Genomic DNA, 14319 nt, shown 5'->3' with positions numbered 1-14319 from the left:
ACTTATTTCAATGAAAATAGTAACAAAGGAGTGTGACGTTTTTAACATATGTACAATTAAATGTGTGACAGAAAAAGCACAAAGACCAGGAAGCAAGAAATGGGAGTAAATTAGCATAATGTGTGTAAGCCAAAAGTATCTGAGACAGATCTCAATCAATTTAGAAAATTTATTTTGCCAAGGTTAAGGACACACCCATGACACAGCCTGAGGAGGTCTTGATGACATGTGCCCAAGGTGGTTGGGGCACAGCTTGATTTTATACATTTTAGGGAGGCATGAGACATCAATCAATACATGTAAGATGTACATTGGTTTGGTCCAGAAAAGTGGGACAACTTGAAGTGGGGGCTTCCAGATCATAGTTAGATTAAAAGATTTTCTGATTGGCAATTGGTTGAAAGAGTTAATGTCAATAGAAAGGAACATCTGGGTTACACTAAGGGGGTTGTGGAGACCAAGGTTTTATCATGCAGATGAAGCCTCCAGGTAGCAGGCTTCAGAGAGAATAGATTGTAAATGTTTCTTATGAGACTTAAAGAGTCTGTTCTATCTGAAATTCCAAAAGGAAGGAGGGTATAAGGAGGCATGTTCAGCTCCCCCTTCCCTTCATGGCCTGAACTGGTTTTTCAGGTTGACTTTGGAATCCCCTTGCTGAGAGGAGTGGTCCATTCAGATGGTTGAGGGGGGGCTTAGAATTTTATTTTTGGTTCTTGTACTCCATGTGAAGTGATATAATATCAGTTGAAGGTACCCTGGGATAAGTCAAAGATGTGTTCTATAAACCCTAAAGCAGCCACTAAAATAACAAAACAGAGCTATAGCTAATAAAGCAACAAAGGGAGGGAAGGGGGAAGCATAAGAGATCCTCAACCCAGAAGAAGATCGTAAAAGGTAAATCTCAAAATAAGTATTTTCAGTCAAAACAGCTAGACAGGTCGGGCATGGTGGTTCACGCCTGTAATCCCAGCACTTTGGGAGGCTGAGGTGGGTAGATCACTTGAGGCCAGGAGTTCGAGACCAGCCTGGGCAACATGGTGAAACCCCATCTCTACTAAAATTACAAAAATTAGCTGGGTGTGGTGGTGCATGCCTGTAATCCCAGCTACTCAGAAGGCTGAGGCAGGAAAATCACTTGAACCCAGGAGGTGGAGGTTGCAGTGAGCCAAGATTGCACCACTGCACTCCAGCTTGGGTGACAGAGCGAGACTGTGTCTAAAAATAAAATAAAATAAAACAGCTAGATAAAAAAATATGTACTGTATGATTCCACTTATAAAAAAAAAAAACTCTAGAAAATGCAGACTCGTCAATTGTAACTGAAAGCACATCAGTGGTTGCTAAGTGGGGGGCAGGAGGTGGGATTACCAAGAACATGGATGTGTTCACTACCCTGGTTGTGGCGATGGTTTCATAGGGGTAGAAACATGTCAAAGTTTATCACATTGTGTACTGTAAATATGTGCAGGTTATTGTAAAGAAGTTATACCTCAATTAAGCTGTTTTGTTAAAAAACAAACTAAACTCTGTGTGTTGGATGGAATTATTTTCTCCACTTTATAGATGAAGAAGTGTAGGCATGCAGAGCTTAATGATTTGCCTGAGGTCAAGTAAACCCTGGGCACCTGGTTTGAAGCCTGCATAGAACAAAACAAACATAGAGAAGTGAGACCGCTTCAGTAGGAACTATAGACCCAAAAGACAAATAGTAGAATTTCAGGAAGGGAGGATGGGAGGACATTTCAATCATTGCAAAGAGCACGAACCACAGACACAAAGCGCATGGTGTGTAGAGCACAGCGCGCAGTTGGGAAGGGAAGTCCCAGTTGTGCATGTGCGAGTGTGGTAGGGGCGGAAGAACAGACCAGACCTGTCCAGGGGAACCTTGGCTGGGATTGGGGTGGGGAGCTCCTTGGATCCCATGCTAAGGAGTTGAACTTCCATCCTCTAGGACATGGAGAGACTTAGAAGTGTTTTCAGAAGGAGAGCAATGGGCTCAGGTGACTCTTGAGGATGATACGTATGGAATGAAGGATGGCTGGGCTCCCCAAGCCCCCGGCGTCTTCATAAGCAGGGACAGCCTTGTCTCATGTTGCTCCCTGCAGGTTCCCAGTGCGTCTCCATTGTAAACTTTTGGTGGTCCTCAGAATCCCAGGTCTGTGAACTCTGAAAGGCTGTTTGTTCTCCTCCACCCTCCTCTACTCACTGCTCTCTGGGTTTGGGTCCATCCCTGTCCCCTCCCAGGTTCGAGGTGAATTGCTGCGGGAGAGAGTGCAGCGGATGGAGGCACAGGAGGGAGGCTTTGCACAGTCACTTGTTGCTCTGCAGTTCCAGAAGGCATCCCGGGTGACCGAGACTCTGTCGGCCTACACCGCCCTCCTCAGCATCCAGGACTTGCTCCTGGAAGAGCTGAGTGCATCTGAGATGCTGACGAAGTCGGCCTGCACACAGATCCTGGAGTCGCACAGCCGGGTGAGTGCAGGCACTGGGAAGGAGAGGGGGACAGAGCTGGTTCTTTCTGGTACCTACCTCTGCATCTTCCTCTATGAAACAGGCTGCAACCCCCGTCCTGTCTGTGTTGTGGGGTTGTGGTGAGGATTAAACGAAGTGACTTTTTGGAGAGTACTTTGCACTCTCTCAACCAAAGATGGCTCTATTCATTGCTCTGAGAAGCAACCCTTTTGGATTTTAACATCTCTGAAACTTGGCAAGTGCCATGGTTTCGTTGGCAGTGTGTTTCTTTCATTGTGCTAGGGAGGACAACAGTGTATCTTCCTATTAGCAGCATCCTAAATGCAACAGTGTATTGGGTTATTTATTATTTTAAAAATTCTAATTATTAGCATTATCGCAACATGCTACATTCTTTCCAAAATGTGAGAGGTATATCCGTAAAACAAAAGCTATGGTAATAACTGTTTTGGTGACTAATTTTAGGTCTTTTATGTGTAGATTTTAGAATTTCATTTATTATCTATTATTATCGTAATTACTTACAATAAGGAAAAAACCCCTCACATTTATTGAAACCCTAGTATGGGGAGGGAAGCGCTACTAAGTTGTGAATAGACATGCTCTCACTTCAGTGTTAATAATTCTTTACTTAGTTATTAAGGCAGGAGAATCGCTTGAACCCAGGAGGTGGAGGCTGCAGGGAGCTGAGATCATGCCACTACACTCCAGCCTGGGTGAGACAGAGCAAGACTCCGTCTCAAAAAAAAAAAGAAAAACTGTGTTTCTTCTGAAGTACAGCATAAACAAAATAAAAAACAAAACTACCATAGAATTGATAAAGTGAAGAGATTTTTTTTTTGAAAAAAGTCTAATAAAATATACAAACCCTTGGCAAGAGCAACCATTAAAAAATATAAAAGACAACTATATTAAGAGTATAAAAAGCAAGATGACTATAGATGCAGTAGAGTTTTTTAAAATAAGAGAATGTTATGAACAACTTTATACAGATGAATTCAAAAACTGAAATGAATTCAAAAACTAGAAAAATGCAAATCACCAAAATTGGCTCAAGTAGAAAAAAAAAGTCTGATAACCCTCTTGCCATGAAAGAAATTGATTCAGTACTTTAAAATCTTCCAAACCACACAAAAGACACCCAACTCCAGTAGTTTTGTAGATGAGCATTGCCAAAGTTTAAGGTATTTTGCCAGTCTCATATATGAATTATTCCTTGTATTAGAAAAATAGGGAATATTCCTCAACTCATTTTATCATGCCAGATAACTTTAACACCAAAACCAGACATGAACAGTACCAGAAAGAACAATTATACTTCAATCTTGCATGTGAACATAGATGTACCATTTGAAAACAGAATAGCAGAATACAGCCATCTATAAAAAATTAATACATTATGGACAGGTTGGGTTTATTCTAGAAATATAAGGTTGGTTTAACATTAAAACATCCATTTACAAAATTCACCTGGTTAACAAATTAAAGGGGAGTGACTCGTGATCATTTTAGTATATAGAGAATATGTCTTTATATTAGTTTGTTCTTGCATTGCTATAAGAAATACCCTGAGACTGGGTAATTTATAAAGGAAAGAGGTTTAATTGGCTTATGGTTCCACAGGCTATACAGGAAGCCTGATGCATCTGCCCAGCTTCTGGGGAGGACTCAGGAAACTTACAATCATGGTAGAAGGTGAAGGGGAAGCAGGCATGTCTTACATAGCCAGAGCAGGAGGAAGAGAAGTAGGGGGAGGTGCCACACACTTTTAAACAACCAGATCTCATAATAACTCCATCAAGAGAACAGCACCGAAGGGATTGTGCTAAACAATTCATGAAGGACCCTCGTGATCCAGTCACCTCCCACCAAGCTCCACCTGCAACACTGGGGATTACAATTCGACATGAGATGTAGTCCCACCCAAATACCATGTTCTTCTCACATTTCAAAATATAATCATGCCTTCCCAACAGTCCCCTAGAGTCTTAACTCATTCCAGCATTAACTCAAAAGTCCAAAGTCCAAAGTCTCATCTGAGACAATTATAAGTCCATTCCACCTATGAGCCTATAAATTAAAAAACAAGTTAGTTACTTCCAGTGATGCAATGGAGTTACAGGCATTGGGTAAATATTCCTGTTCCAAAAAGGAGAAATTGGCCAAAAGAAAGGGGCTATAGGCCCCAGGCAAGTCTGAAATGCAGGATGGTAGTCATCAAATCTTAAAGCTCCAAAACAATCTCCTTTGACTCCATGTCTCATATTCAGAACATGCTGGTCCAAGGGATGGGCTCCCAAAGCCTTGGGCAGCTCAGCCCCTGTGACTTTGGAGGATTTAGCCCCAACAGATGCTCTCAAGGGCTGGTGTTGAGTGCCTGCAATATTTCTAGGCACAGGATACAAGCTGTCAGTGGATCTATCATTCCAGAATCTAGAGGATAGCAGCCCCCTTATCACAGCTCCACTAGGCAGTGTCTCAATGGGGACTCTGTGTGGGGGCTCCAACCCCACATTTCCCCTCCACACTGCCCTAGCAGAGGTTCTCCATGAGGGCTCTGCCCCTGCAGAAGGCTTCTGCCTGGACATTGTGACTTTTCCATATATCCTCTGAAATCTAGGCGGAGGCTCCCAAGACCCAACTCTTTCATTCTGTGCACCTGCAGGCTTAACACCACATGGAAGCTGCCAAGGCTTACAGTTTGCATCTTCTGAGCAGTGGTCCAAGCTACACCTGGGGTCCTTTGAGCTGAGGCTGGATGCAGGGAGCAGGGTCCCAAGGCTGCACAGGGCAGAGGGGCACTGGGCCTGGCCCAGGAAACCATTCTTCCCTCCTAGGCCTCTGGGACTGTGATTAAAGGGCTGCCTTGAAGTTCTCTGAAAAGCCTTCTGTTTCCCATTCTCTTGGCTATGGTGGGCTGCAAATTTTCCACACTTTTACACTCTGCTTCCCTTTTAAATATAAGGTCCAGTTTCAGGTCATTTCTTTGCTCACACCTATGAACATAGGTTGTTAGAAGCAGCCAGGTTACATCTTGAATGCTTTGCTGCTTAGATATTTCTTCCAGCAGATACCCTAAATCATCACTCTCAAATTAAAAATTCCACAGATCTCTAGAGTAGGGGCACAATGCCACCAGTCTGTTTGCTAAAGCATGGCAAAAGTGACCTTTACTCCAGTTCCCAATGAGTTCCTCATCTCCATCTGAGACCTCCTCAGCCTAGAATTCATTGTCCATATCACAATCAGCATTTTGGTCACAACAATGTAACAAGTCTCTAGGAAGTTCCAAACTTTCCCTCATCTTTCTGTCTTCTTCTGAGCCCTCCACACTCTTCCAGTCTCCTTTGGTTACCCAATTCCAAGGCTGCTTTCACATTTTCAAGTATTGTTGTAGAAATGTCCACTCCTCAGTACCAATTTTCTGTATTAGTCTGTTCTCACATTGCTATAAAGAAATACCTGAGACTAGGTAATTTGTAAGGAAAGGAGGTTTAATTGGCTCATGATTCTGCAGGCTGTACAGGAAGCATCATGCATCTGCTCAGCTTCTGTGGAAACCTCAGGAAACTTACAATTATGGCAGAAGGCAGAGGGAAAAGAGGCACATCTTACTTGGCTGGAGCAAAAGGAAGAGAGAATGGAGGAGGTGCTACACAGTTTTAAACAACCAGATCTCACTATAACTCACTCACTATCATAAGAACAGCACCAAAGGGATGGCGCTAAACCATTCATGAAGGATCCACCCCAATGATCCAATCACCTTCCAGCAGGCCTCACGTCCAACACTGGGGATTACAATTCAACATGAGATTTAAGCGGGGACACAAATCCAAACCATATCAGTCTTTAATTGAATTTAACACCCATTCAAGATAAAACTCTGTAGCAAATTAATAATAGGAGGAAACCTCCACAGAGTACTTAGCCAAAGCCCACAGCAAGTGTTACACTCGAGGTGATTAGCGTGGAGGCGGATCACTGCCCTAATAGAGCCTGCAGAGGGAAGAGCAGGTCCAAGGTCATTTAGTGAGTTAGGGGCAGAGTGAGACACCAGGAACATTTAGCCTCCAGTGCATGATTCATCTGCTCATCCTAAGTGCCCAAGAAACACCCTCAGTACAGCCCTAAAACACATAGTTGTGCTTTTTACTTGAGACCACACTGATTTCTATTAGTATAATAATTGGAGAGTACAACACTTACATTTTCGATTTTATCCTAAAACTCTTTTGAGTAACTCCTACCTCTAGTTTGTTTAGAACAGAGAGTTAATGTGTCCTGAGTGGGGAACAGCTGATAAATCAGATGATGCCGTATTCTTAAATGAGTGTTACGGCAATGCATATGATACACTCTTATTTGAGTTTGCATTTGAAATGAAGACAAGCCTGTTGTTTTGTTCCAGATATTAGACTTGCATTCTGCAATTTGCTCATTCTGTGTAAACCACTTTCCTATTGGGAATGGGCTTTTAGGCTGTTAAACATTCAGGAGAATTAAAAAAGCATGAAATAGAATGCTTTGGAAGACATTACTCCTAAGAAAACTGTATCAAGTGCACCTCATCTGATGAAAGATTTAGACTCATTTTGCAAAATTGGAACATATGCAAGGCTCAGTTGGATCAGAAGGCCAAGTGACAGTGATAGGCAAATTTAAATGGGTTGGACTTACTCCTAACAGATAATGTGACCCCAAACAAATGGTACCCACTGTTTTTGCATTTCAGTTTAAATTGCTGTGTGTTTACTCTCCCAAGCCTCACTTGGCATCTTCCTCTTCTTCTTTGTTTATTGTTTTGAGACAGAGTCACTGTCACCCAGGCTGGTGTGCAGTGGTGTGATCTTAGCTCACTGCAACCTCCACCTCCTGGGTTCAATTGATTGTCCTCCCCCAGCCTCCCGAGTAGCTGGGACTATGGGCATGCACTATCGTGCTCAGCTAATTTTGTATTTTTAGTAGAGACAAGGCTTCACCATGTTGGCCAGGCTGGTCTCGAACTCCTGACCTCAAGTGATCCTCCCACCTTGGCCTCCCAAGGTGCTGGGGTTACAGGCGTGAGCTACCACGCCCAGCCTCGGCATCTTCTGATCTTCCCTCTGCCTTTCTCCCTATGGACCACTGGCCACCATCTGTTGATTCTGCCTGAGCTTTCTGCTTTCCACCTTTCGCTGCCCAGCTTCACTAGTCTGATGTGTCTAGACCGGAACAACAGAAATAACCTTGATATTAACCAGCATCAATGGAGCTCTCATTATGTCCAAAGCAGTGGGCTAAGTGTTTAAACCTCATGTCCATCCCATGACATTTTCATACCTATTCTACAGATGAAAGAGCTGAGGCTTAGGAAGGTTAAACCATTTCACCAAGGTCCCACAGCTGAAAAGCAGACTTTAAACCTGCCTCCAAAGCCCATGTTCCTGTCCTAATCTCAATTTCTGCCTACCTCCCTTTCTCCCTACTCTAGTTACCCCCCTGCACGGTGGCCAAGGGGATGTTTCTGAAAAATAAAAGTGATGATTCACAGCCCCATCCCCAGCTCTACATTTAAAAATCCCACCTTTCACCACTCCCTCTCTCAGATCCTCCATTTTAGCCCCTGGACCTTCTTGCTGCCCCCTGAGCATTGGAGACACATTCCGGCATGGGTCCCTTTGAAGGATCTCTGCCTAGAATGCTTCTGCTCTACCTCCTTGCAAACTCCTATCTATATTCTAAGACAAACCCAAATGTTACTTCCTCTGTGAAGCCATCCATGATTCCCTCTGGCAGAGGTGGTCTCTTCCAGCTCCCGTAACCCTCCATCCCGAAGCAGATGATGGCATTTCCCATCTCTGCAACTGTTGACATGAGTCTCTCCCTCACTAGACAGTGAGTTTTCATGTCTCATTCACCCCTGAATCCCCCAATCTATTATCTCTCTCTCTCTCCCCGTTTCTGTGTGTGTCTTTCTTCCCCTCCTTCCCTTTTCTCTCCCTCCATCCACACTTCCATCCATCCATCATCAACATCTATGTATTCATTCATTCAGCAGATATCTGTGGAGTGATTACTAGGGGCATTAGAGCTGAGTGATAGGACCCAGAGTCAGAGACACCTGAAATCACCCCTGACTCTGCCTCTTGACCAGCTCTGTGATTTCAGGAGATTTCGTTATACTCTCTTGCCTCAGTTACCTTATACATAAAATTAGATGATGAAAAATTCCTATCTTGTGTTATTTTGTGAAGATTAAACAAACTAATTCATGTAACTTTTATAATCTGCTGATACAATCTGGCACCATATTGGCATTCAGTAAATGCCAGCTGCTGTCATCCCCATCATCATCATCATTGTTGTTATTGTTCCTGTTTCTTCTTTGATGAGCTATGCACTGTGCTGACTGCTGGGGAGAAAGGAGAACATGTCAACGATGCTCCTGAGTCCCTGACCTCAGCATTTAAAATCTGGCGAGGAAATCAGCTATTAGGGAAGACAATTCCAGAACCAAGTTTTGGATTCAAGTTGTTCCAGGTGGCAGGCAGGTGTAAGGGTGCAGGGGTTTGGGGACACCATCAGCAGATTATAAACCGTGGGACACATTTCCACCTTATATTCCATTCCTAACCAGGGCTCTCCTGGTGCTTGAAAAGCTCTGTGTGTTCCACCGTTCCTCTGATGACACAGACAGGCTCAGGTGTGACCCTCCCTTATCGAGGTGGGCTGGGGCTGGCATCTGGGTAGACGTGGGGTCTCTGTCTCCAGCTCCTGGCCATGCTGACAGCATGACAGCATACACTGCTGGAACTCCACTGGGCTGTGTTTCCTTGTGGGATGCTGCAGCGAGAGGGATGGTCATAGTTCCACATCTCAGCATGCTAGGAGCCCTGCTCAGGTGTTCTCGAAGGCCCAGCACCCAAATGCTTGGGTGGGATAGAAGGTTCTCCATGCGATGGCGTCCATGCTATAGAGAGATGCAGTCTATCTCTGGCGGATTTTCTTCTGTCATGGTTCTTGAATAGTGTTTCAGAGTCTTTAAGGGGCTTTGAGACCCTTTTGAGTGTCTGATGCAAGCTTTGGCCTCTCTGCAGAAAATTAGACCATTTTGTACCTATTTAGGAGGATCAAGGACCACCCTCCCATGGTGAAGTCCAACCAAGGCCTCTTAGGATTTAACACCCTGTCCACCTTCCAGTCCTAATTATAGTACTGACCAGTCTGGTAAATACTGGGTTAAATGTGCCTGCATTCTCCAAGGCCTGGGGCCCTCCTGCCTCTGCCCACAACCCACCTAAGCAGGCTGTGGACAGTTTCTTGTGTGAGATTATCTAATCCTGGTGGCCTAAGAATGCAGATTACTTCTGTTTGGCCAAGGAGAGACAATGTAGCCTAGTGGTTAAGACTGCAATTTCAGAGCCAGCTAGCCTGGCTTGAAATTCAGGATCTGCCACTCAATAGTTACATCATCTGACAAATTAATTTAACTCTGTCTGCCTCAGTTTCTTTACCTATAAAGCAAGAGAACTAAGAGTATGTATTCTGAAGGATTGTTGTAAGTGTTCAGTGAGACTCACGTATGAAAAGTACACAGAGCAGTGCTCGGCACCCTGATGGTGCTGGTGGTGTTAGCCATAGTTGCTGTGTTCCAGCCTGGCTTACGTCCATGCTGGGTGCATGCAGATACCCCACCATATGCAGTGACAGGTGCCAGCCACCAGGCACTTTGCAGGCAGGGAGAAGGAGACACAGCCCTGCCCTCAAAGAGCTCACACTGTAGCAGAAAGGCACAGGACAGTGATTTCAGGTGACAGGAAACGGAGTGCATGCAAGGGGTAGTGAGTGGGCACATGAGGAGAGGGCATCTGCGTCTCCCAAGGAACTCAGGGATCCTTTCGCTGAGGAGCCCTTCACCAAGGAGTTTCTTCTTAAGCAGAGGGGTGAAAGAAGACTGGGGATTGGTCAGGCAGACAGAGAAAGGCACTGCAGGTGGAGGGAACGGCCTATGTGGAGGCATGGAGGTGACACAGGGGTGAGAGATCGTGGTGCACTCACATTGCACCCTGTGGCACAGCTGGATGGGGAACCAAACAAGACAGAGTCATGCCAGACTTGTAGCAAGACACCCAGGAGGTCAGATTTTGTCCTCCACCCCACCCGCCTTGTGCAGTGGTGCTTACCCTCTGCCCCTTCCTTGTGTAGGAGCTCCAGGAGTTGGAGAGGAAGCTGGAGGACCAGCTGGTGCAGCAGGAGGCGGCCCAGCAGCAGCAAGCCCTGGCGAGCTGGCAGCAGTGGGTGGCCGATGGGCCCGGGATTCTGAACGAACCTGGGGAGGTGGATTCTGAAAGGCAGGTCTCTACTGTCCTGCAGCAAGCCCTGAGCAAGAGCCAGACATTACTGGAGCAACATCAGCAGTGGTACGCTGTGTGCCCTGTAGCACTCAAAGACATTAGTCCCCAGCAGGCCTGGAGAACCTGGCATCTCCAACTCAGCCCACCAGTACCCACCTGGGCTCTCACCCTCTTGCCTAAGGTGTCATCCCATTGCTCCACCATGAGCTGCTGGCTTTGTAGCATACTCTTTCTTCCCTGATGCCCTTCTTTTTTAAATTTAATATCATTGAAGTTTTACCAAACGTAATATTTTTAAACTTTTTATTTTGAAATATAGACTCACAAGAAGTTGCAAAGATAGTAGGGAGAGTGCCATGTACCCTTCCCCCAGCTTTCCTTCTTGGAAACATCTGACATAATCATGGTATGTGAATTGACATTGTCACAAGACAGTGAACTAGACTACAGGCCTTACTGCAATTTCACCATAAGCATAGTATTTTATATCCTGCTTTTGTAAAATTATAAAACAGACAGACCCCCAGTCTTTTTGTTGTTGTTGTTCTTTGCGTTGTTTTTCAATTCACATTAGGCACTTAGCCTTGGCTGTGGCAGTAAGAATCCTTGAAAAAACACAATTTTTAACAGCTTCATACTTTTCCACTGTGAATAAAAAATGGACATGGAGAGGATTGGAGGCAAAGTCTATACACAGTGTGGTTAATTTTTGCAAACCCACGCACACGCTAATTGGAAGGAAATAGACCAAATTTCAGTGGATGTGATTTCTGGGCAGTGAAATTACAGATGATTTTCATTCATCCTATCACGCTCTTCTGTGTAAATGCATCAAAGTGCAGTTCTGTCCCATCGAAATAATTGTGAGGGGGCCCCATCTGCGTGGTTGGAGGGAAATGCTCAAAGGCATTGGCTTGATTTAGCCTGGGATTTTAGGGCATATAGTATTCATATGCTCCTGGAGGAGATGGCTTGTGATCAAACTTTTGATTTGAGTTGCACTTGCAGAAGGTTTGGGGTGTATTAGCCGGGAAGAGCACGAGGCAGATCCACAAAGCCGACTTGCATTAGCTAAGGCATGTGTTAAGCAGACCCCCTCGTGTGGGCGTCAGGAGGCCTCATGTGAAAAGGTGTCATCCTTTGGTTCTGGGTCTGCATCAATCCAAGGGCACACGGTGGGTGTAGACCCCAGATCTTGGTCTTCTTGGTCGTCACCATGAGGACTGACGCCGAGTTTTCAAAGCAGCATCACAGAGATCACCCTGTAAAGCCATAGGAAAGTCTCCTTATAGCTCCCATGAAACTTTTCACTTCGAGGAGCCTCCTTCTGAGGAAACCCTCCTTGACATGTTATGTGCAAAGTAGTCTAGGCAAGAAAAGGCAGTCTTTCTGGCCATCTCTTTCTATGGACATATTTTTAAAATCATGTGGCTTAGATGTGTGCTTCTTTGTTATTTAAATAACTAGATGATCTCATAGTATCACTTTATAACAAAACCGAACTTACGTATATTTTATTTTCACTCCAGTTTGAGAGAGGAACAACAGAACAGTGTCGTGCTAGAAGACTTGTTGGAAAACATGGAGGCAGACACCTTTGCAACCCTGTGCAGCCAGGTGAGAAGGTACTGGCAGGGTCTGAGGCCGCCCCTTGCCAGCACGTCACTTCATCTTTTTCTCAGAATCCACATTTCCTCACCTCCAGGATGGTGATGAAAAGCCAGCCTTGGAACCTGCAGAGCAGATGTGTGCGAAGCTCTAGCATGGGCCCAGCACACAGAGGATGCTCAATCAGTGCTAATGGCAGCAACTGCAACTGTAATCACATGTGCCCCAGTTGATGTCTTTTCTGTGATTTGGCAGGCACCCAAATATTATCCTTCTTCTCGATCTTTAACTAAGTTTAATATACAAAAAGTAGGTTCTACCGGGAAGAAAGTGGGTAAGAGAAAACTGGGCCAGAGCCATCAATCAGTGATACTGCACCCCACACTACACCTCTCTGAGTGGAGATCAGCCAACCTTTCTCATCCTTGGCCAGAGTTGCAGACTCACCTCCCTTCCTGATACAGAGCCCTGAGGCTGTGCACGGAGCCTTATGCAGTCATGTACCTGACTGTCTGCTACCGATCGGGTTTTATACGCATCCTGCGATGGGCTTCCTGTGCTTCTGGTGTGTGTAAGTAGCAGGAAATACAACTTCAGACAGTGGTGAATGCCAGCCACATGACTCCGGAGAGGTGCTTGCTGATGCAGTGACATCAGGGTCATGTTCTGCGATTCTTTCCGCAGTTCCTTCTCACAGTTCCAGCTGCAATAACTTTCAGAGCAAGGAGGGAAGAGGTCAAAGAACTGCCACCATGCCTGTTCTTTCTCATCAAGGAAGCAAATGCCCCCAAGTCCCTGCAGCAGGTTTCCCTCGCAACCTGAGAGCTGACCCGTGGGCCCTGCTAGCTGCAGGGGAGGTGCGAGTCACTTTGCCCCCCAGCCTCTAAGAAGGGAGTCAGCAGGAAGGAGGGGTTAGGGCGCTTTTAGGCGTCCAGCTGGCTGCATCCACAGGCACACCGAGCTTCCTGAATGAATTCGTTTCCTATCACTGCTGTCACAAATGACCACAAACAGCAGCTTATCACAGCTACAAACTTACCTTAAAGTTCTGTAGGTCAGAAATCCAACATGGGTTTCTCCAGGCAAAAATCGAGGTGTTGGCAGATTTGCCTGCCTTTCGGAAGCTTTAGGGGGAGAATCTGCTTCCTGCTCACTTAAGTAATTGGCAGGGTTCAGCCCATTGTGGTTGTAGGACTGAGGTCCTTGTTTCTTTGCTGGCTGCCAGCCAGGGGATATTCCTGGCTTCCAGTGGCACCTACATTCCTTGGCTCATGGCCTCCTTTCTTCATCTTCAAAGCCAGCAAAATTGCATCTCTCTGGCCCTTCTTCCATCCTCGTCACATCTCTCTCTGACCTCACACAGCAGGAAAGGTCTCTACTCTTAAGGACCCACACGGTAATTATATTGGAACCACCTGGATAATCTGAGATAACCACTTTCCCACCCTATCTCCAGGCCCCTGACCTGACTCCCACTTGCAAAGTACCCTTCGCCTTGTAAGGTGACATCTTCGCAGGTCCCAGGATGGGACCATGGACATTTTGGGGAGGGGTCATTATTCTGTTGACTGTACCAAACAAGGTGCCAGTGTTAGCACTGGAATGACAGTGTCCAAACGGGGCAGGGGAGGAGCTGGTGCTTCCTGAACACCTGCCATGCCTGTTATTCATTTAATCCTTGCAGAAAGATGGGAAACAGGCAGTATTATCCTGTTTTATGAATAAAGGGACTGAGGCAAAGAGAGGTGGTGAGGGCATGAGGGCCCGCCACTGCTCGTGGGGGGCTTGGGATTCAGCCCAGCTTGGTGATGCACGTACTCTGCTCTTCCTGACCGGCTGTAAAGGGTCTGAAGCAGATGACCACCCCGGCCTGTGTCTCTGCGTAACTGAGCCATCTCCCACT

General features: G+C 45.7%; 1 protein-coding gene across 17 annotated transcripts in view; it reads left to right on the top strand.

Moving 5' to 3' along the window:
* EVC2 (EvC ciliary complex subunit 2) overlaps positions 1-14319 on the top strand; it is a 147957-nt gene that overhangs the window by 122754 nt on the left and 10884 nt on the right. For 9 of the 17 annotated variants that reach the window (XM_001155613.4, XM_009447302.5, XM_009447300.5 and 6 more), the window contains 3 exons: positions 2245-2472; positions 10660-10874; positions 12338-12425. In XM_001155613.4, the coding sequence (XP_001155613.2) occupies positions 2245-2472; positions 10660-10874; positions 12338-12425 (531 nt within the window). Of the gene's footprint in view, positions 1-2244; positions 2473-10659; positions 10875-11127; positions 11215-12337; positions 12426-14319 lie in introns of all 17 variants that reach the window. The other 8 variants (XR_010156413.1, XR_010156409.1, XM_009447303.5 and 5 more) reach the window with 3 other exon arrangements.

This window comes from Pan troglodytes, chromosome 3, assembly GCF_028858775.2.
Source record: "Pan troglodytes isolate AG18354 chromosome 3, NHGRI_mPanTro3-v2.0_pri, whole genome shotgun sequence".
In the NCBI taxonomy this organism is placed as follows: Eukaryota; Metazoa; Chordata; class Mammalia; order Primates; family Hominidae; genus Pan; species Pan troglodytes.
This window is presented reverse-complemented; position numbering and strand designations above follow the sequence as displayed.